Genomic DNA, 22,567 nt, shown 5'->3' on the forward strand with positions numbered 1-22,567 from the left:
AATTGCACTTAGTTGAGTTTCTTGGAATTGTAGTTTTTCATCAAATTTGGGCAGTTTTTGCTGTTATTTCTTCAAAACTATTTATCTCTGTTTCTTCTTCCTCTCTTGCTGGGTCTTTCAGTGTGTGTTTGGTGGTATGCTTGATGGCATTTTACAGGTCTCTGAGGCTCTATTCATTTGTCTTTATTCTTTTTTCTTTCTTTTCCTCAGACTGGATAATCTCAGTGGAGCTATATTGAAGATTGCAGATTTTTTTCTTTTGCCTGTTCATATCTACCACTGAGCCCCTCCAGATAATTTTTCATTCTGGTGATTATACTTTTCAGATGTAGATGTAGAATTTCTTTACTTCTATTTGGGGGTTTTTATGATTTATATCTCTTTATTGTTACTCTGTATTTGGACACTTCTCATATTTTAATTATTTAGATGATATTTCCTTTAGTTCTTTGAACATTTTTAGGTAGCTGATTTAAAGTTTGTATTTAGTAAATTCACCCCGGGCTTCCTCAGGGGTGTTTTCTGTAGACTGCTTTTTTTTTTTTTTTAATCCCCTGTGTAGAGGCCATAGTTTATTGGTTTCTTTGACATCTCATACTTTTTTGTTAAAATTTAATATTTTAGGAGCAGGCATTTGGCACAGCAGATAAGACACCACTTGGGATGTCCCATATCACGGTGCTTGGGTTCAAATCCCAGCTATGTTTCCCACTCTAGTTTCCTGCTAGTGCACATCCTGGGAGAGGCAGCAGGTGGTGGCTGAAGTACTTATATCCCTGGTGCGCACGTAGAAAACCCTGACTGAGTTTTAGACTCCTGGATTCAGTCTGGCCCAGCTTCCGCTGTTGTGGGTGTTTGGTATATGGACCAGGATCTCTCTGTCTCTGTCTCTTTACCGTCCCCCACTTCCTAAATAAATAAAAGTAAATTTAAATTTCTAAAAAACTTGAGTTTAAACAATAATGTGCTAACTCTGAAAATCAGATTCTCCTCAGAATCTCTTCTTGCTCTTTATTGTTGTTTGTTTAATAACTTCTGAGCTAATTATGTAAAGTCTGTATTCTTTTTCATTGAACTTTCTGTTTAATTAGCTTAGACATCAACTAAGCTGAGTCTGATGCTTGTCTTCAGCTCCCGACTCCAGCTTCCTGGATTAGACCTGCTGTCCTTAAACACTTGGCTCTGTAATTCTCACAGTCTTTGCCAAAGGGCTCACCTTTAATGTCTAGTGCCTTAAAGAGTTTTCAGTACCACCTTGGCTTTCACTCCCTGCCTAGAGCCTCCAGTAAGCTAGAGGTGAGAGCCTAGGACCCTGTGCTTCTCCAGAGCATTCCCATGCCTTCGGGCCTGTAGGTGGCCATCTGGAAGCCCAGGAATGTGTTGGAACTTTTTAAAGCCCATTATGGTCATCTCACTCACCAGTATCTCCTTCTAAGTTTTTTTTGGCAAATTGTCTTCCCTGAATTTTACCCACTGCCTAAAACAGCCTCCAGTTTAAACAATTTCTTCAGATCTTTTTGACAAATGCCCCCAGGGAAAGAGCTGTTCCCTCTGAGTGAGCTCCCAGGCAGGTCAAATAAAGACAGTCTTTTGTGTCAGACTGTCCAAGACACCACACTGATCAAGTAATGACCGTTCTCAGTGAGAATGGGGTTTGAAAGAATTCCATCCCTTTTCTGCCCCTTGCGTGGCTTCTAGCCTACTGATTTTCACTGAGAGTATGGGCTGTTGGCTTTTAAATTTCTGCAGATCTGTGAAAGTAGGAATGAGAATGAAACAAGTTAAAATGCTACAAAGTGCCCTGTTCTTACCAAGTTTGAACTTTTTCTTTTTAAAATTATTGATTTTATTTGAGAGTGATAAAAACAGAGAGAGAGCTTCACTGGTTCACTCCCAAATGCCCACAGTGCCAGGACTGGGCTAGGTCAAAGCTGGGAGCCACAAAGTCATCCTGGTTTCCCTCTTGGGTGGAAGGGATCCAAGTACTTGAGCCCTCCCCGTGGCCTCCCAGGATCTGCATTAGCAGAAAGCTTGAGTTGGGAGCTGAAGCCAAGCATCAGACATAGAACTCTGATATAGAACATGTGAACATAAGTGGTGTCCTAAGGGCTTGACCAAATACCAGTTCTTGAGCTGTTTTTCTTGAATAATTGATTACCACATTTCTGCAACCGGCTTAATATCTGGAGTTCTGAAAAGTTATTCTGAAAGTTGTTTTTAGTTTTGTCTTTGTGGAGCAGAGAATTTTCAGATTCCTTTTTCTAAAAAAAAAGATTTATTTTTATTTATTTGAAAGACAGAGTTACAGAGAGAGAGAGAGAGAGAGAGTTCTTCCATCCACTGGTTCATTCCCTAGATAGTTGCAACAGCTAGAGCTGCACTGATCCAAAGGCAGGAGCCAGGAGTTTCTTCTGGGTCTCCCACGTGGGTGCAGGGGCCCAGGGACTTGGGCCATCTTCCACTGCTTTCCCATACCACAGCAGAGAGCTGGATCGGAAGAAGAGCAGCCAGAACTCGAACCAGTGCCCATATGGGATGCCAGTGCTTCAGGCCAGGGCTTTAACCTGCTGTACCACAGTGTCAGCCCCTTCATAGATGTTTTTTTTTTTTTTTTTTTGACAGGCAGAGTGGACAGTGAGAGAGAGAGACAGAGAGAAAGGTCTTCTTTTTGCCGTTGGTTCACCCTCCAGTGGCCGCCACGGCCGACGCACCGCGCTGATCCGATGGCAGGAGCCAGGTGCTTCTCCTGGTCTCCCATGGGGTGCAGGGCCCAAGCACTTGGGCCATCCTCCACTGCACTCCCGGGCCACAGCAGAGAGCTGGCCTGGAAGAGGGGCAACCGGGACAGAATCCGGCGCCCCGACCGGGACTAGAACCCAGTGTGCCAGCGCCGCAAGGTGGAGGATTAGCCTAGTGAGCTGCGGCGCCGGCTCATAGATTCTTATTTCACCATTTTTTCTGGCACAGCTGTTCATTTTGTTGTTAACTTTGAGGTTGTTTATTTGATTTTGGTAATTGAAGAGTCAATATATTTCAAGAGAAGCAAGTGTATGCCATTTTCTCTCTTACAATCTGGGCCTCAGATTTTCATCTGCAGAGGAGGGATGTAAATACATCTTGGCATCTACTGCATGTGCCTCTGAGAATCAGATGTTCTTATTTGTGTGGAAGGAAGTTCTTGGGTCCTTTTGGAGGGAAAGCACTTCACTTCCTGACGGCTTCCTTTATCAGACCCCTGAACTGCTGCTTCTCCATCTCCCTTTCTCTCTCTCTCTCTCTGTCTCCCTAGGTCAGTGCCCATTCTTTCCATCAACATGCCAGTACATTCAAATTTATTTGAATTTCTTACAAATTGTTTGAAAATGTTCAGGAAAAATTGGTACTATTATTTACAGTTTTACTATAAATTAGTAGACATGATGCAATATATTTTAGTACCATCCTGGAGGTGATTATTGAACTTTTTCTTGTTATAGATAATTCTAGAAATAAGGTATAGAAATCTCCAGTTAAGCCTTGTGTGCCTCCCTGCTTTGATTTTGTTTTTATTTGGTTTGGTTAACCACCTCCCTAGCTCTGTTGAATCTGAATTTCTCTGTGGAGAGCTTTTAGAATGTGCAGCATTTGGGTGGGAGGGGAAGGGTGTTTATTATTAATTAACATAACACAAAATTCACTTTTTAAGCATATTGCTCAGTTACACTAATCACATTGTGTGATTAACAATGACACATACATTTCTCTTCAAAAATATAGAATCCAAAGTTTCTTGATAGTATTTCTTTGTAAACCAACATTTTTGGCAAAATTCAATAATGTGTACTCTGTTTCTACTCATTCACTATGTCGGAAGCCATGAGTTTCCTAAGACATGGTAGGTGCTGATTCCTGTGGTTACATTTCCATTACCTCCTTTCTTTTTAAAAGTAACCTTGTTTCACATGCAGTATGTTTAACTAGCATCTCTCTTGGTGCTGCAGGTTGCACAACAGGCAGGAATTAACATGGAGACCGCCATGTCAAGAGGACTGTATCAACCAGCAACAATCTTTATGGGCCGCCAAATGTCAGCCGTCTCAAGCATTGGAGATTTCAGTGTAGAGCAGAAATCTCCCCAGCCCACAAAGAACTTTTCAATTCCTGACCCACATTCACTTGCACAGACAGCCCAGAGCAGTGATGTGACAGACAGCTGTGTAGTACAAACCAACAGTGACACACAGTGCTTAAATAAGTCTGACAGAACAGATGGAAAGACATCTCTTCAGATTGGTGCGAAAACGCCCGTCACAGCCAGTGTATTGTCTGAGGAGGAACAAACTCATTGCTTGGAGATAGGAAGCAACACACGTCACAGTGAGAGCAATTTATCTGTAGGCAAAAAGTCTGCTGAACTCCATTCCCCGTTACAGGAAAGATTAAGTCCAAAGAACAGAACCGATGATTTAAAGTGTGACAGTTGCAGCAGATCAGAGGGATCAGAGGGAGAAATACTGACACGGGAACATATTGAAGTCGAGGAAGAAAGAGCCAGCCCGCCAGTCTCTCCTGTATCAGTTTCAGAACACTGTGCATCGGAAAATAAGTGGTCTCAAGAGAAGCATTCTGCTTGGGGAGCTTTCTCAGGTGGGATCAGAGGCTGAGGTTGCTGATTTTTGTTGGTATTTAGTTTTTCTAGGTGACAGTGATCTTATGTAAGGACAAACTAAAATCTCTAATTTTATTGCTGTCAAAAAACAAAATTGTGACTTTGTCAACAAATTCCGTTCCAATGAATTCTTTTTTATTTTTATTTTTTTAAAAAGGAAGAGATGATCCAATGAATTCTTAAATATAAATGAGGACAAAAAATTTTTTTTGTAAGAGAATTCACTAGTTTTTAACCTAGTGTATGTTTTTAAAAATATTACATTTGGCGCAGTGTTAAGCTGCTGCCTAGGGCACCTTCATCGCATATCAGAGTGCCTGGGTTCAAGTGCCGGCTCCGCTTCTGATTCAGCTTCCTGTTGATGGGTACAGACAAGAAGGAGAGCTGGGGGCTTGGGTCCTGCCATTCACATGGGAGACTCGAATTGGGTTCCAGCCTCGTGGCCTTAGCCTGGCCCACCACCAGCTGGAGTGAATCAGCAAAGGAAAGATATCGCTCTCTCCCTTTCTGTCTTTCTGCCTTTCAAACACATTTTTTAAATGATTTTTAAGTGTTTTAGATTTCTTAACCACTGGCCGGCGCCGTGGCTCACTTGGCTAATCCTCCACCTGCGGCGCCGGCATCCCGGGTTCTAGTCCCAGTTGGGGCACCGGATACTAGTCCCGGTTGTTCCTCTTCCAGTCCAGCTCTCTGCTGTGGCCCGGGAGGGCAGAAGAGGATGGCCCAAGTGTTTGGGCCCTGCACCCGTGTGGGAGACCAGGAGGAAGTACCCGGCTCCTGGCTTCGGATCGGCACAGCGCTGGCCGTAGCGGCCATTAGGGGAGTGAGCCAATGGAAGGAAGACCTTTCTCTCTGCCTCTCTCTCACTGTCTATATCTCTCTCTCACTGTCTAACTCTGCCTGGCAAAAAATTAAAAAAAAAAAAAAAGATTTCTTAACCACTATATAACAAGTTGTGGGTTGTTCCTGCCTGTTTTTTTTTTTGTTTGTTTGTTTTTGTTTTTGTTTTGTTTTTTTTTTGACAGGCAGAGTGGTCAGTGAGAGAGAGAAAGAGAAAGGTCTTCCTTTTTCCGTTGGTTCACTCCCCAAAGGCCGCTGCGGCCTGCTCGCTGCGACCAGCACACCCCGCTGATCTGAAGCCAAGGGCCAGGTGCTTCTCCTGGTCTTTCATGTGGGTGCAGAGCCCAAGCCTGTTCTTAATTAGTGGGTAATTCTGCTCAGCGCTTCCTTGTCGCCCCTTGATGTTAGTGTTCACTACTCCATTCACATCTCCTCTGCAGGCCATCATCCTCGAGGGGACCCAGAATCACAGAGCCCCTTCAGAGAAACCCACGAGGAGAAGGAGGAGGACAGTTTGAGCAGCAGCAGTAGTGGCCTCACAGTTTCTGTAAGTGAAGACGATTTGATGTTAAAGAGTCCAGAACCACCGCCAAATCCCGGTGACCAGATGGAGGGAGAAGACGGAATAGAGGCCTTAAAACTAATCCACGCCGAGCAGGAAGGAGAAGCCCTATCCTCTGAAGAAGATGATTGTGTTTTGCGAACCGTGAGCTCTCCAGGTTCAGAAAAGGAATCCTCCACGAACACGCCTGCACGAGAGTAAGCCATGCAGTTTTTTTGTTTGACTATTTGGGTTTTAATTGTAGGCAGGTTAGAGATCGTGCCACTGAGAATGTCAGAGTGAGGACTCAGGGACGTGTAAGTCCCTTAGGTCTCATAAGCAGTCTTTTAGGTAAAATGTCATTTTCTTTCTTTTTCTTTTTTATTTAACAAAATAGCTTTCAAATATGAATAGCATATTTCTATGGTGAGTGCAGGTTATAATTTTACCCAGCCTGTAGTTAATTTGATTCCTTCTTTCCCTCTACCCTTAGGATTTTTAGAAAAATCTATTTATAAATTTTGTTTTGTTTTAAAGATTTATTTATTTGAAAGTCAGAGATAACAGAGAGAGAGGGAGAGACGGGGAGAGCTCTTCCACTTGGTGGTTCACTCCCCAGATGGCCACAACAGCCAGTGCTAGGCCAGGCGGAGCCAGGAGCTGCTTCTGAGTCTCTCGTGCGTGAGAGGGGCCTAGGTACCTGGGCCATCTTCCACTGTTTTTCCTAGGCCATTAGCGGGGAGGTGGATTGGAAGCAGAGCAATCAGGACACTAACTGGCACCCATGGAATGCTAGTGTTGCAAGCAGTGGCTTTACTCCCTTTGCTACAATGCCAGGCACTGTTTAGAGTTTTGCTACCATAGAAGGTGACGAATAGTTAAATGTGCTAGGAATTCAGTTTAAAGGACTGGAACTTTGTAGCTAATTAATTTGATTAATCCTCTTATTCCTTGCCACAGAGTCATTTTTGTCTTAGGGTTAAATGTGAATTAACAAGTTTTTCTAGTTGTATATCCAAACCAGCTTTCCTTTTCTGTATATGAATAGTACAACATTGGAATCTTTAAGGTTAAATAGAAACATGAGCATTCCACATTGGGAGCAGTTATAATATCCAACTCATAAGACCTTGTATGTGCTTTTTTATTGTTGATTGAAAATACTGGGTGGAAGAAAACTTGGAACACCTCATGTGTAGAAAACTTGTTAACTTTTGTAATGGATTCTGTGATTTAGAAAAGAAAATAGCACTGACATCTTTAAATCTGGGGAGGGGAGGAAGGAACCTAAAGGCAGCCTGAAGTAGATCATGCCTTTTGCAGAAGAGGAGGTAAGGCGGGGGGTGTCCCAGGGTTTCAGAGGTCACCGGGGCACTTCGTCTTTGCAGCCTGCCTCCCTGACCCCCTTCCCGCTCCCAGAACTTGGAGCCACCCTGTGATGCCGGGCGTCTGATTCCGTCTGTCCTGGCAGCAGTTAAAAGACAAGTGGGCGTCTTTGTCTATGCTCTTTAGAGCACCGTTGTACCTTTGAACACACTGCCTCTTATCATTCATTATCCACTTACCATGAAAAGTTTAATCTGCCGTCTGATTGACTCCATACTGATGTTCGGGAAATACTTATTAAGAGCATATCCAAGTGCAAGTGTTTGCCCTGTGGATAGAAGCACTGAAACGAAGACGCAAGCCAAATGGTTTTTCTGGTAATAATAGTCTCGTCATCAAAGAGGGATGAGGATTGCGTACTACATCGCCAGAAACTATTAGTGTAGGTAGAAATGACCTATTTTGGGTTTTGCATTTGTAAGTTTATTTTTATGGCAGTGCCTTGGACAGGTTAGTATTTAGAGGGCTAACTGGGGGAGTAGTATACATATCCAGGACTCTATTTTTCTAAGGTTGAAAGTTGAGTATATGAATAGAATTACTGCTGAACATTTCTCTACAAGTCAGGAATGCTTTGTCTCCCATAGGAATGACTTTTTACTGTTACCTTAAAGCAAACTCCTTGGAATTTTGGGTTATAATTTTCCAATATTTATTGGGAAATACAGGCATTTGGGTAAATTTTGTGTGTGTCTTAGTAAAATACTTCCCGAATGAAAATGTCAGTTAGCAGTGGTTATTTCCGTGCCTGTGTTACCCAGTTTGGGCCTATTGCTCTTCAGGAGTAGGTTGAAGGTGGTTTTGGATGATGCTGGTTAACTTGTTAATACTTCTGCTACTTTTGAGGCTGCTCGTTCTCTTAATTTTTTTCCTTAGCGTGAGCTCTGCTCTTTTGCTCTCAGGAGTCAAGTGTTAGTCTGAATCTATGGCATTATGTTTTGATAACTTAGACTGTTCTCAAAAGCTCGGTATCTCAGGGTCTGTGCAGAGCCTGGAGTACAAGCACTTGAGGTGATTTCGGTTAGCAGACTTGCAGAGGTGGGACCAAGGAAGACACAGAGAGAACACGGAGAGGAAGCTGGAGCCTGAGGTTTGAGTATACCGATGGAAATGATGATGACAGACAGCTGTTAGGTCTTGGCTTGTTGCCATGCTCCAACACAACACTTGGTCTTTGAGTTACCTGGCAGTGAAAGTGAAAAGCGAAGTGCAGGATGCTGGCTAGTTCCCACTTTAGGAGAGAAGTGAACCAAGTATGTTGGTATTTCTTTCACTTTTAAAGCTTTTAAAGTACAGCTTTAATGAGATATAATTCACTTGTCATACACTTCACCTGTTAAAAATAGACTTTTTGAGGGGTTTGATAGAGTATAGCCTTAATTTTTAAATATTGTGGTAAAATATATGTAAAACAAAACTTGCCATTTTTAAAAAGATTTTATTTATTTGAAAGCGTTATGGAGGGAGAAGCAGAGGCACGGGGGGGGGGGGGGGGGCGAGGAGAGCAAGCGATCCTCCATCCACTGGTTCACTCCCCAAATCACCGCAAAGGATGAGGCCAAGCCTAAGCCAGGAGCCAGGAGCTGCATCTGGGTCTCCCACATGGGTGCAGGGGCACAAGCACTTGGGCATCTTCCGCTGCTTTCCCAAGTATATTAGCAGGGAGCTGGATTGGAAGTGGAGCAGCCAGGGTGTGAATCAGTGGCCATTTGGAGTGCTGGTACTGTAGGCGGCAGCATTACCCACTATGCCACAGCGCCAGTCCCAGAACTTGGCATTTTTAAGTGTGCAGTTTAGTGGCATTGATGACTTTCACATTTTTTGTAAGCATTAGCCTCATCTCTGGGAATCTCTAATTTACTGTCTTTGAATTTACGTATTCTAGATATTTCTTACAAGCATCATCATACAATAGTTGTCCTTTTGTGTCCAGTTAACAGTGTTTTCAAGGTTCATCCATGCTGTAGCATGTAAGCAGTGCCTCATTCGTTTTTATGGCTGAATAATAATATAGTGTGTGACTATACCATGTTTTGTTTGTCCATTTATCTATTGATAGGTACTTGGGTTGCTTGTATTTATAAAAGCAAAGTGCCTTTTTAAAATCTTTATTTTATTTATTTGAAAGGCAGGGTTATAGACACACAAGGAGAGACAGCGAGAGAGAAAGGTCTCCCATCCAGTGATTCACTTCTGAAATGATTGGGTTGGCTGGAACTGGGTCAGACAGAAGCCAGGAGCCAAGAGCTGCATCTAGGTCTCCCACATGGGTGCAGGGGCTCAAGGACTTGGGCCATCCTCTGCTGCTTTCCCTGGCACATAGCTGGATCAGAAGTGGAACAGCCAGGACTTGAACTGGCATCCTATGGGATGCCTTCACTGCAGGCAGTGGCTTAATCTGCTATACCACAAGACCAGCCCCAGCAAAGTGTTTTTGATAAGTTTTATGACTCACTCCCATGGGTGCTTCACAGTATTGAAAAAACCAGACCATGATTCATGTACACTCCCTCCTTTATATGCCATAAAGAACTCTTCTCACTAGAAAGCATATTAGAGTAAAATTGAGTAAGCTGTTGATAAAAAGGATAACCTGAATCTCTTTATTTTTGAAGAAGAAATAATTTGCAGCAAACATTGGCACAAAGATCCATGACAGAGAGCTTATTCTCATGTGATAGATGGATGGCCCAGTGTCAATTGGGGCCACAAGGATGACTTGACCATGTGCCTGTCATGATCCTGGAGGTTAGTCAGTGAACTGGCAATGGCAGCAGGGTTCCTGAAAGAGCAAGAGGGTAAGCCCCAGTGCACAAGGTTTTGTTGTTGTTGTTTGTTTTTGTTTTTAAGATGTGTTTATTTGAAAGAGAAAGAGACAGAGAGAGCAAGAGAGGTCTTCCATCTGCTGGTTCACTCCCCAGAACTGAGCTAGGCCAAAACCAGGAACCAGGAGCTTCATTTGGGTCTCTCATGTGGGTATCAGGGGCCCAAAACTGGGGCCATCCTCTGTGTCTTTTCCCAGGCCATTAACAGAGAGCTGTATTGGAAGTGGAGCAGCCAGGATATGAACTAGTGCCCACTTGGGATGCTGGCATCATAGGTGGCAGCTTACATGCTATGCCACAATGCTGGCCCTAGGAAAGGTGTTATACAAGGGTCAACACAGCATTCTGAAGGCTGTGTAGGCTTTGAATCAGAAGGAAAAGGGAAAGGGAAATTAGTTCTGGAGGAAGAATGCAAGGAGGAATACAGACATGGAAAACAGAGGTGCCTCATGGGACAGAGCGAAGGGACCTGTTACGGCTCATTGAGGAGGGTCAGGGAAAGTTCACAATGTTGCTTGGGCGAGGTTGAGAGAGGCGACTATTAGGTTGAGTGTAGAATTCATTGTCTACATTTTGTAGAGCTGTTGAAGGATATTTTAAGAGAAGAACTGTGTGATGAGGGGCTTGATTTAGGAGGAGTGATCTGAGATTGTTTCATCTGGATTAATCATCCATGTGGAAGGCAGCATTCCAAAATGGCGCTGAGATTGCAACCCCCTGGGTGTTATGTGCGCTCCTTGGAGTTGGGCAGGCCTGGGGGGTTGGTGGTTTACACCAACACCGTGACCAGGTGTGTCATATGACAAAGGTAAAGTATTTTGTTGATACCCTGAAGGTCCCTCATCTGTTGATCTTGGATTAATCAAAGTGAAGGTTATCCAGGGTGGGCCTGGTCTAGCTGGATGAGACTTTATTTATTTTTTAAAGATTTATTTATTTGAAAGGCAGATTTACAGAGAGAGGTAGAGACAGAGAGAGAGGTTGGATGAGACTTTCAGAGGGGCCAGGCCTTTACTGCAGTCAGAGATTTAGGGAAGCGGAGACATTTTCCTGTTCGCCTTGAAGAAGCAAGCTGCCATCTTGTAGAAAAAGTCACAGGGCAGGAAATGGCCTGCAGCCTGTAGGGGCTGAGAGCATCAGCGTTGTAGCCCCTGGGAAATGAATGCTGCCAACAACCTGAGGACTCTGAAACTTGGATGAGATTGCAATCCCTCTGACACCTGGTGAGACCTTGAGAGAAGGACCCTGCTAACCCAGTCCAGGGGCTGTCCACAGGAATTTTAAGATAATATATTTGGGTTAAAATGCTGAATTTGTAGCAATGGATGTGCAGCAATGGAAAATAAGAGGGTTGGCAGCAAGGATTGTGTCTTTGCAAGTATTGTATGGGTAGACTACTTATGGGTAGATATGTAGGTATCTATGCATAATGACTGGAAGCAGAATTGCATGGATGCAGGGTTCAGTGTGGGAGCATAGTGACAGAGAAGTAGAGTGAATGGCCCAGCAGCCAAGGTAACTGTGCTTCCTTTGTTTCACACCTTCACCATCTGAGTTTTCACACATGGCCATGTGCCAGGTATGCAGTGGTGGAACATTATAAACTGATAGGGATCCAAGAAAGTAAGTGTGCACACTGCTTAGCCATAAACAGCCCATTTCTGTGGTTCTCTAATCAATGAAGCAAGGTATTCAGGTTTTTTTGTTTGTTTTGCTTTCTTTTGTTTATAAAAGTATAATGACATGTATCCTTACAGTCTTTATAGTATATTACAGATTGGTTATTTTATTGCCTAAAAATCCTCTGTGCTCCGTCTACTCAACCCAACCTCCCTCTGCCACCTAGACCCCTGGCAAGCACTGATTTTTCTGTTGGCTCTAATTTTACCCTTTCTGAGATGTCATATAAAAAGAAAGCACACAGTAGGTAACCTTTTCTGATTGACGTTTTCACTAAGCGGTATTTATCTAAGGTTCCTCCTTGTGTTTATGCAACTTGCTGTTTCATTTCTTTTTAGCACCGGATAGTACTCCATCATTTGGATGTATCAGAATTTGTTTATCCATTCACATACTGAAGGACTTGGTGGGGCTTCCAGGTTTTGCCAGTTATGACTAAAGCTGCCATAAATGTCCACGTGCAAATTTTTGTGTAAACATGAGTTTTTAACTTATTTAGAGAAATACCAAGGGGGTGAAATTGCTGATAACTCTTATGTTTAGCTTTGTAAGAAACTGCCAAACTGTCTTCCAAAATGACTGTACTGTCGCCAGCAGTGAGTGTTTTTGTTGCTCCACATCCTTGTCAGCATTTAGCATTGTCAGTTTGTTGGATTTTAGCCATTCTAATGGTGTGTAGTCATATCTCACTGTTATTTAATTTGTAATTCCCTAATGATATAAGATGTTGAGAATCTTTTCATGTATGCCATTTGTACGTCTTTAATGAAGAGTCTTTTCAGATCTTTTGCCCATTTTTTTTTTTTTTAGTATTTATTTGTTTGAAAGGCAGAGTTACAGTTACTTCTAAAATGTCTGCAATGACTGGTGCTGGGCCAGGCCTAAAGCCAGAAGCCAGAAACTCCATCTGGGTCTCCCACACAGCTGGCAAGTACTTGGGCCATCTTTTTCTGCTTTCCCAGACACATTAGCAGGGAGTTGGATCAGAAATGGAACAGCTAGGACTTGACAGCACCCATATAGGATGATGATTTCATAGGTGGTGGCTTAACCCACTGCACAACACCAGCCTTTGCCCAGTTTTTTTAAAAAATATTTTTTATTTAGTTTCACACATGGGTGGCAGGGACTTACACACTCGAGCCATTATCTGATACCTCTTGGGGTGTAGATTAGCAGCAAACTGGATCAGAGGTGAACCTAGGACTCCAATATGGTATTTGGGCATCCCAAGTGGCATCTTAACATTAGTGCCAAATGCCTGCTCCTTCTCACCATTTTTAATTCAACTGTTCACTTTCTTCTTTTCTGAGTTTTAATAGATACTTCTGTATTTTAGATGTCAGTCCATTATCAGGAGAAAAATCTGTTTTGCAAATATTTTCTCTCTGTGGATCATCTTTTCTTCTGCTAACAATGTCTTTTGCAAAGCAGAAGTTTTTAATTTTAATAAAGTTTAACTTAAAATCTTTCTTTTATAGATTTTGCCCTTGGTGTCATATATGAAACCTTATTACCCAAGGTGAATGCAGGTTTACTTTGGTTTTCTCTTATGTTATCTTCTACAGATTTTATGGTTTTGCATTTTACATTCAGATCTGTGATTCATTTTGAGTTAGTTTTTGTGAAAGATGTAAGATCCCTATCAAACTCATACATACTTTTCTTTGCATATGGATGTCCACGTTTTCCAGTACCACTTCTTGGAAAGACTGTTCTTTCTCCATTGAATTGTCTGCTCATTTGGAAAAGATCAGCTGACTGCATCTGTGTGGTCTGTTTCGACCTTACTGTTTTGTTCCACTGGTGTGTTTCTTTCACCAGTACCACACTCTCTTTAATTACTTTAGATTTATAGTAACTCTTGAAGTTATGTAGAGTCAGTTCTTTGACTTTGTTCTAATTCAGTACTGTGTAGAATCCTCTAGGTCTTTGTCTTTCTATGTAAATTTTAAAGTCAGTTTATCAGCGTAATAAAACAACTTTCTGAAATGTTGATTGGAATTATATTGAAACCATAAAAGAAGGTAGGAAGAACTAACACCTTAACAATATTGAGTCTTGCTATCCGTGAACGTGGACTATCTCTTCATTTATTTAAATCTTCTTTGATTTATTCATCATCAGAATGTTGTCATTTTTTTCATGTGACTCTTTTTGGTGGCTTTTTCTTGTACATGTATTGTTGGCTTATTTTTAAGTACTTTCATGGGGGTACTAATGTAAAAGTTGCTGTATTTTAGTTTCAAATTCTAATTATTTATATCTGGCGTATTTGAAAGCAGTTAACCTGTATCCTGCAACTTTGCTGTAATTGTTTATTGACTCAAATAATTTTTTGGCTGGTTCTGTGGCATTTTGTACATAAACAGGCATGTCAACATCTGGGAAAACAGTTTTATTTCTTTTTTCCTAAACTATGCACCTTTTATTACTTTTTCTTGTCTTATTGCACTAACTAGGACTTAAATACTATCCCCAGTATACTGGTGAGCCCACCACAGGCATTCAGTATTGAGCCTGATGTTTTGTTTTGTTTTTTGTTTGTTTGTTTTTTTTTTTTTTGCTTTAAACATTTATAGACCAGGCTGGCACTGTGGCATTAGCAGGTAAAGCCACTGCCTGCAGCACCAGCATCCCATATGGGTGCTGGTTCAAATCCTGGCTGCTCCACTTCCCATCCAGTTCTTTGCTATGACCTGGGAAAGCAGTAGAAGATGGCCCAAGTGCTTGGGCCCCTGCACCTACTTGGGCGACCTGGAAGAAGCTCTTCGCTCCTAACTTCAGATTTGCTTAGCTCCACCCATTGCAGCCATTTGGGGGAGTGAACCAGTGGATGAAAGATCTCTCTCTTTGCCTCTGCCTCTCTGTAAACTCTGTCTTTCAAATAAATAAATAAATCTTTAAAATAAAAAGTTTATAGACCATCAAAATGTATTATTCTTTCTAAGCCCCTATGTTAAAGAACAAAACCATTCTCCTTTCTGGTTATAATGTCATAATTGGAAATCTCATATAAGATTCACTTCTTTTGAAAGATTTATTTAATTGAAAGATTTTTTTTAAAGATTTATTTCTATAACTCTAACTTTTAAATAAAGAGACAGGGAGATTCAGAGAGAGAGAGAGAGAGAGAGAGAGAATCTTCCATTCGCTGGTTCACTCCCCAGACAGCTGCAGCTGCCAGAGCTGTGCCAGGCCAAAGCCAGGAGCCAGGAGCTTTTTCCAGGTCTCCCACTTGGGTTGCAGGGACCCAAGCACTTGGGCCATCTTCTGCTGCTTTTCCCAGGCCATTAACAGGGAGCTGGATAAAAAGTGGAGCAGCTGGGACACGAACTGTCGCCCATATAAGATGCTGTCATCGCAGGCAGCAGCTTTACCCTCTGGCTACGATGCCAGCCCCTGTAATTCCATTTTGATTCAATCAGAATCTCCCAAACCCCTGCTAGTCCTAAAGCTTGGTATGAAAGCTGTGGGGTCATGGCAATTTAAAATATTCTTCCTTATTCCTCTTATCAAAAAATGAGTTCTCTGTCCCCTTCTTTTGAATGTGGGAGGGAGGTTATTAACTGCTTAAACTAGATAGTGTGTGTTGGGATTGAAGCTGTGTGACTTCTGAGTTGGGTTATAAAAGGCCATGCAATCTGTACCCTGTTTACTAGAACACTTGACTCTGGGGACCATAGGCTACTACGTGAGTCCGACCATCCTGAGACTGCTCTACTGAAGAAATTAAGTGTAGGTGCTCTAGTCTGTAGTCCAAGCTGAGCCTTATTTTTCCAGTTATTCCCACCAAGGTGCCCAAATGTAAGTGCTGAAGCCTTATTGGACCTTCTAAATAGCATCAAATGACCTCTCTTAATAACACATGAAACTAATCAATCATCCATCCTAGTCCTGCATAATTTCCTAATACACAAGACCATGAGATGTAATAAGTTGGTTGGTTTTTAAAAAATCTCTGTATTTGAAAGGCAGAATGAGAGAGAGGGAGGGAGAGATGGAGAAAGAGAAATCTTTGAGGGCTGTGGCAGGCCAGAGCCAGGAGCCAGAACTCTGTCTAACTCTATCTGTCAAATAAATTAAAAAAATAAAATAAGCTAGACAAAGAAGTTTTTACTGATGTGCCTTCAAGTTCACTTACTCATTCCTTTACTGTGTCTAAACTACTGATAAGCCTGTCAAAGCCATTATCATTATTGAGATAGTTTTTAACGTCTAGTATTTCCATTCTTTGTTTTTCATCATTCTGCTTATATTACCCATCCATTCTTGTACATTGCTCACTCTTTCCGTTAGAGCCCAAGCATATTCATCATAGCTATTTCATATTTCCAGTCTGATAATTCCAAAATTTGCCAGTCTGGTTCTGTTACTTCCTCTATCTATTCAAACTATGCTTTTTGTCTCTGTATGTTTTGCAACTTTTTGTTGAAACTCAAACATGAGGTACTATGTAAACAGTTATACGGGACATCAGAGTGAGGTTTTATGCTCATTGTGTAGGAGCTAGGCTGTGTTTATGGTTTGCTGTAGCTATAAATGTATCAGGGCTGAAATCTCCTTGAGTGCCCTTGTTTTTGTCTCCCTGATGTCTGGTTTCCCTGGAGGACGTGGTTTTTTCAGCTGTATTCCTTTATTAAACAGGTGCCCTCTGATGTGGTGGTAAAGTATGGGGCTGGGATTAGGTCTCAGGCTGTTACTGACCTGTGCTCCTGACTATGACCTTCACAGTACTTCTTACCACCACCCCCGCCCCTCGCTCACCTTCGTTCTGATTGAAGCCAGAAGCCTATGGTGAAACGGGTGGCCCAGGCTGGGGAACTGAGTTCACCAGTGGAGACTTCTTCTAACATCTCCCGTACAGACACTGAGACACAATGAGCATGATTACCAGGTACATGCTGATAATCAGGTGTCAGAACTATTGTCCTCTTGGAAAACTGGCTCTGAATTTTTGAAAATTTAAACTAAAATAAAGATAAGGAAAGCCTTAGATTTTTCAGATCAAAATAAGTAGGAAAACAGGAGGCACAGGCAAAAGTGGGGAGTGAAGTTATCAGGTAGAAGACAAAGGGGAGCCCCTGATGGCCACATGTAATGGCACCCGATTATTTTTCCAGATACCTAAATACAATGTAAGTCTGGAAACAAAATCCAGAATCCACACTGTAGCAAGAACAGGCTCAAGGGCCACTTGTGTTGATGGGGCAGAGGTCATGTCCAAGATGTGAGCCCTCTCCAGGAACCAAATGGTTCAGTACCTTAAGCTTGGAAAAGTAAATGTGTGCTGTTTAAGCCACCCAGTCTGTATGTAGTTATAGTACCCTTAGCAGACTAATGTAAGTGCCAAGGACCTCATCTAGACACTACAGCCCAAGATACAGAGACTCTCTCTTCTTGGGTATCTTTGCTACGAGCAAGGAGAATCTGTAGACTGCCCCTTGAGTAAAATTTAGTCACAGGCCCATTCCTAAGCTAGTCACTGACATGGGTTACTAAAATTGGTTTAAAGTAAGGAAGCCTTTTCCATAAAAGACCATGTAGTAGATATTTTCTTTTCTTTTTTTCTCCTTATCCACCCCCTGTCATCTTCCTTTCTTTAAATAATAGCTCAAATGCTATACAAAAGTAGACTATGGGGTGGATATTTGCTTTGGCACAGGTAAGATGCTCTTGGGATACCCACATCCCATATCAGAATACCTGGGTTTGAGTCCCAGCTCTGCTTCTTCTTCTAGCCTCCTGCTAATGTGTACCCCGGGAGGCAGCAAGTGATGGTTCAAATACTGGGTCCCTGCCACCTACATGGGAGGACCAGATTAAATTTCTGGCTCCTATACTTGGCCTTGCCCAGTGCCAGTTTTTGTGGGCATTTGGGGAGTAAAGCAGTAAAAGGAAAATCTCTGCCTGTGTCTTTGTGTGTGTGTGTTTGTGTCTCTCGGTGCCTTTCAAACAAATAAAAAGTAAATAAAAATTCAAAAATAGGCTGTGGCTGGATCTGGTCACTCCTGGCTTAGCCTGATGGTTTGCTGGCCCCTGGCTTAGCCTAATCATAATGTACTCTTGATTCAGGTAAGGGGCTACCTTCTCCAGAGTAATACAAGAGAGAAGAACAAATTTGGGGGCCCCTGGAAAGGGAGACAGGATATAGACATTGAATAGTAGTTGCAGCGTGGCCAAATTTGTTCACAAGATGGGTTTGTGGACCCAGAGGAACTGGGTTTGGAGACAGAATTCCATGCCAGTAGAATTCTTGATGTGTGACTCTGTAGTTTAAAATGAGAATGCCACATTCAAGTTTTCTTTTATGAATAGGTATTACTTTTATAATCAGGAAAAAAAATTTAACCAAGTCCTCAAAAGTCATCTTTTAGAAAAGTTCTAAAGTTAGATTCTGTGAGGGTTGCACACTTCTGAGGGTATACTAATAAAAACCATTGAAGTGTACACTTAAAATTAGTGAATTTTGGGATGGGTGAATTATATCCCAAGAAAGCTTTTTAGAAATCTCCTGAATTCCGAAGCTTGAACACCGTGTTCTACAGCTCTGTGGTGCTTGCCTTGTGGAGGCAAGGGTGCTCTTGGTAGCATGGCTGGTTTCACAGATTTCGCTGATGGCCTCAGAAATCTTCCTATAATGGGGATGCTTTTAGTGACCATTTGTTTAAACATATCTACTAAATATTCTTCATGCCTTACAAAACGTTTTTGTTTTTTTTTTTTTTTTTTTTTTTAAGATTTATTTATTTACTTGAAAGAGCTACAGAGAGGCAGAGGCAGAGAGAGAGGTAGAGACAGAGAGAGAGGTCTTCCATCCACTGGGTTCACTCCCCAAATGGCTGCAACAGCTGGAGCTGCGTGGATCCAAAGCCCAGAGCCAGGAGCTTCTTCTGGGATTCCCACGTGGGTGTAGAGGCCCAAGGACATGGGCCATCTTCCACTGCTTTCCCAGGCCACAGCAGAGAGCTGGATTGGAAACAAAGCAGTCAGGACTCAAACTGGTGCCCATATGGGATGCTGGCACTGCAGCCTTACCCTTTATGCCACAGTGCTGGTCCCAGCATTTTGTATTTTATAATCAAATGCTTAGCGCTCTTAAAGTAAAAAATAAAACAGATGTGGAAACAGTAAATTATTAGATATTTTTGTCCTTTTCATCTCTTTTTAAAATCGATTTCCCCTCTCTATCCATTAGGATGCTTGCTCCTGTAGATAATAGAGGACCCATTTTAAATGGGTTTAAGTCAGAGCTTATTTGCCCATGCCAGTGAAGCCCGGTGGGAGACAGTCTTCAGGCTGCCTCAGCCCAGGGTTTCTGTGGTACCAGTGGGCTCTGCTTCTCATCCTGTTTCTTGGCTCCCATTCCCTGTGGATTAATCGATTCTCAGGCCCAGTAGTTAGAGGCCGTTGTTCTGGGCCGCTGAGTCAGAGTCTATGCCCACCCCCAGTACAATCACTGCAGTGGCAAGAGAGCATCATTGGCTTCTGCCAGGACCCCATGCTTATGTGGGTTCCCGCTCAGGGAGTTTGGGTTAGGACAGGAGTGGTGGTTCGTCAGAGCAGAACTGGGAGCCGTTTCTGGGTGCTGAGTGGCAAACTGCAGCCCTTCCCTTCTGCCCGTTCCTCGCTTCACTTCCCCTCTATGTTACCCGCTCATTTGTGCTTCTTCAGTTTGTTAGGGCTCCTTTTCCCTTTGATTGTCTGTAGCAGGTATCGGTCTTCAGGCTGTCAGTCACAGACTGCTGGGAAAGCCAGATGCATTTTAATTAGAGATTTGGAAAAGAACATTCAGGCTTGATGGCTGGAGTGGAACACCTTCCGTCAGGGAGGCAGGAGTGTGTGTGGCTACTCGAGGTGTACAAAAACAAGCTAAAACCCAGGACTCACGTAAGAAGTGGGACTTCAATATGTTTTTTCTCCTATTATAGTGAATGTCAGTGTTTTCAGTCCTTGTGGGCAGACTTAGAGTATTTATTACCTTAACCCACAAAACAGATGTGAGACTCAGTTGTGAGTCCCTTGTCTTTTGTGGCTTCCAACTAATTGTCTGACTTTCTTCTCATTGTTTGCATTTGTCAGGAAATTTGCTTTCTATTTTGATGAATTGTGTGATTGAATCTGCTGAAAACAATGCTAAACTTTAGTTTTAGTTTTTTTGTTTTTTGGTTTTTTTTTGTTTTTTTTTTTTTTGTTGTTTGTTTTTTTACTGTAGCAATTCTAAGATACTTGCTAGTAGAATTCATTATTCCACATTTGAGTCAGGCAGTCTTTTCAAAGTTTGCAGGAAGATCAATCTTTGTAATTTTGAGAACTTCCTCAAAATCATTTTACTGAAACTTTGGTACCTGCTAATAGCTTGCCTACTATAATAAAATGAATGACAGTACCAAATATAAGTGTATGGAAGCAGTTGAGCTTGTTGGTTGAATGTACATGCTGGTTCTTTGATTTTTGTATCATGTATTCATTGTCTGCTAATAAAAACTTTTCTAATTTATCTGACAAAGTAAAATATATTAATACTTTCTGATATTTTTTTAAAAAGTTTCGTGAACTTCATGTGTTCTTTTGCCTGCAACATTGAAAAGCATTTCTTACAAGGACAACCAGATTCCTAAAAGGATTTCCAGTATTAGGCATGGGACTTTATGGTCCTTCCTGATCAACTTTGTTATACACTACCTGGCTGCATGCTGGACTGTGTTGTTTCAGAAGCATTATTACATCTGTAATCATGAGCACCCTTGGAATTGTTTTGTTTACTGTCTTAAAAAGTGTACTTACCCAGAATTGGGATGTGCTTGTCTGACACTGACAAAAAAGCCTTTCATTTGCTTCCTGGGGCCTACCTTAGGAAGGCTAATTAGCTTGTATTGTCTTGCTTGCATCCTGTCTACCATGCACAATTAATTAAAATTGATTTAAAATTTAAAAACTAATCCATTTTTTCATAATAATGATTTGTTATTATTTACTTTCTTTCTTTTTTTTTTTTTGAGTCAATTCTTTTATTCCAAAGAAACCTTTTATTTAATGAGTACAAATTTCATAAGTACAACTTTAGGAAAAGTAGTGATTCTTCCCACCAGACTCACCCTCTGACCCCCACTCCCACCCTTTCTCCTCCTCCCTTTCCCATTCCCAGTCCCATTCTCCATTAAGATTCATTTTCAATTTACTTTATACGCAGAAGACCAACAGTTTGCGCACACACACACACAATATAAAAAAAACTGAGAACAAGTTTTACAGTTAATTATCATAATACAGTTCACTGAGGACAGAGGTCCTGCATGGGGTGTAAGTGCATAGTGACTCCTGTTGTTAACAATTAACTCTCTTATGTTTGATGTCAGCGATTACCTGAGGCTCTTGCCATGAGCTGCCAAGGCTATAGAAGCCTTTTGAGTCCACAAATCTGTCAGTATTTAGACAAGGCCATAAGCAACTTGAAAGTTTGCTTTTCCCTTCAGAGAAAAGTACATCCTTCTTTGATGGCCCTTTCTTTCCACTGGGGTCTTACTCACATAGATCCTTCATATAGGACGTTTTTTGTTGTTGTTTTGGTCACAGTGTCTTGGCTTTCCATGCTTGAAATGCTTTTATGGGTTTTTCAACCAGACCAGAATGCTTTAAGGGCTGATTCTGAGGTCAGAGTGCTATTTAGAGCAACTGTCATTCTATGAGTCTGCTGTGTGGACTGCTTCCCATGTTGGAACATTCTCTTCTTTTTAATTCTATCTATTGTTATTACCAGACACTTGATCTTATTTATATGATCCCTTTAACACTTAATCCTATCTATATGTTCAACTTAACACTTAATATGGTCACTTTAAGACGTAAGATGGCATTATTATCACCCAGATTAATGGGATTTGGAGACCCGTGGCAAGTTTTTAGCTGTACCCTTAGAAGTAAGCCTGCAGGAATGTATGCAGAACTATACAGCTCCTTCTCTTATTTTCACTCTTATTTTTTACTGGAATCTATTTTCAATTGACTTTATACATATATGATTAATTCTATGTTAAATAAAGAGTTCAACCAATGATATAAAGAAGGAAAAAAAGTTGTTCGACAGTCAAGTCAATGGCTATTCAAGTCATTGCTTCTCAAAGTGTTGATTTCACTTCTACAGGCTTCCTTTTAGGTGCTCTGTTAGTTATCACAGATCAGGGAGAACATATAATATTTGTCCCTTTGGGACTGGCTTATTTCACTAAGTATAGTGTTTTCCAGATTCATCCCATTTTGTTGCAAATGACCAGATTTTTTTTTAATCGCTGTATAGTATTCCATAGAGTACATATCCCATAATTTCTTTATCCAGTCTTCAGTTGACAAGCATTTAGGTTGATTCATGTCTTAGCTATTGTGGATTAAGCTGCAATAAACATGGAGGTACAGATAACTCATTTGCTTACTGATTTCATTTCCTTTGGGTAAATTCCCAGGAGTGAGATGCCTGGGTCATATGGTAGGTCTACATTCAGATTGGAATCATATTGGAACATGCAGACCATGTAGTTGATGATAACCACATTGATTTTGGCAGAGTTAAGAGCAGCACTCATGATCAGGTACCCAATACAGCTAAATCTGTTCACTGTCAGCTTAATTAATCAAATCTCAGGGATGTGC

At 41.7% G+C, this 22,567-nt stretch overlaps 1 protein-coding gene across 8 annotated transcripts in view; it reads left to right on the top strand.

The window, feature by feature from the left end:
• Positions 1–22,567, top strand: part of KIZ (kizuna centrosomal protein) — a 113,943-nt gene that overhangs the window by 39,207 nt on the left and 52,169 nt on the right. For all 8 annotated transcript variants that reach the window (XR_016216037.1, XR_016216038.1, XM_089307366.1 and 5 more), the window contains exons 5-6: positions 3,981–4,626; positions 5,929–6,247. Coding sequence is in view for 6 of the 8 variants with exons in the window: in XM_089307366.1 (XP_089163492.1) it covers positions 3,981–4,626; positions 5,929–6,247 (965 nt within the window). In the remaining 2 variants the exon portion in view is untranslated. The remainder of the gene's footprint in view (positions 1–3,980; positions 4,627–5,928; positions 6,248–22,567) is intronic.

The sequence above is a fragment of the Oryctolagus cuniculus genome, chromosome 11 (genome assembly GCF_051225735.1).
Source record: "Oryctolagus cuniculus isolate XC-2025 breed Fujian yellow rabbit chromosome 11, ASM5122573v1, whole genome shotgun sequence".
In the NCBI taxonomy this organism is placed as follows: Eukaryota; Metazoa; Chordata; class Mammalia; order Lagomorpha; family Leporidae; genus Oryctolagus; species Oryctolagus cuniculus.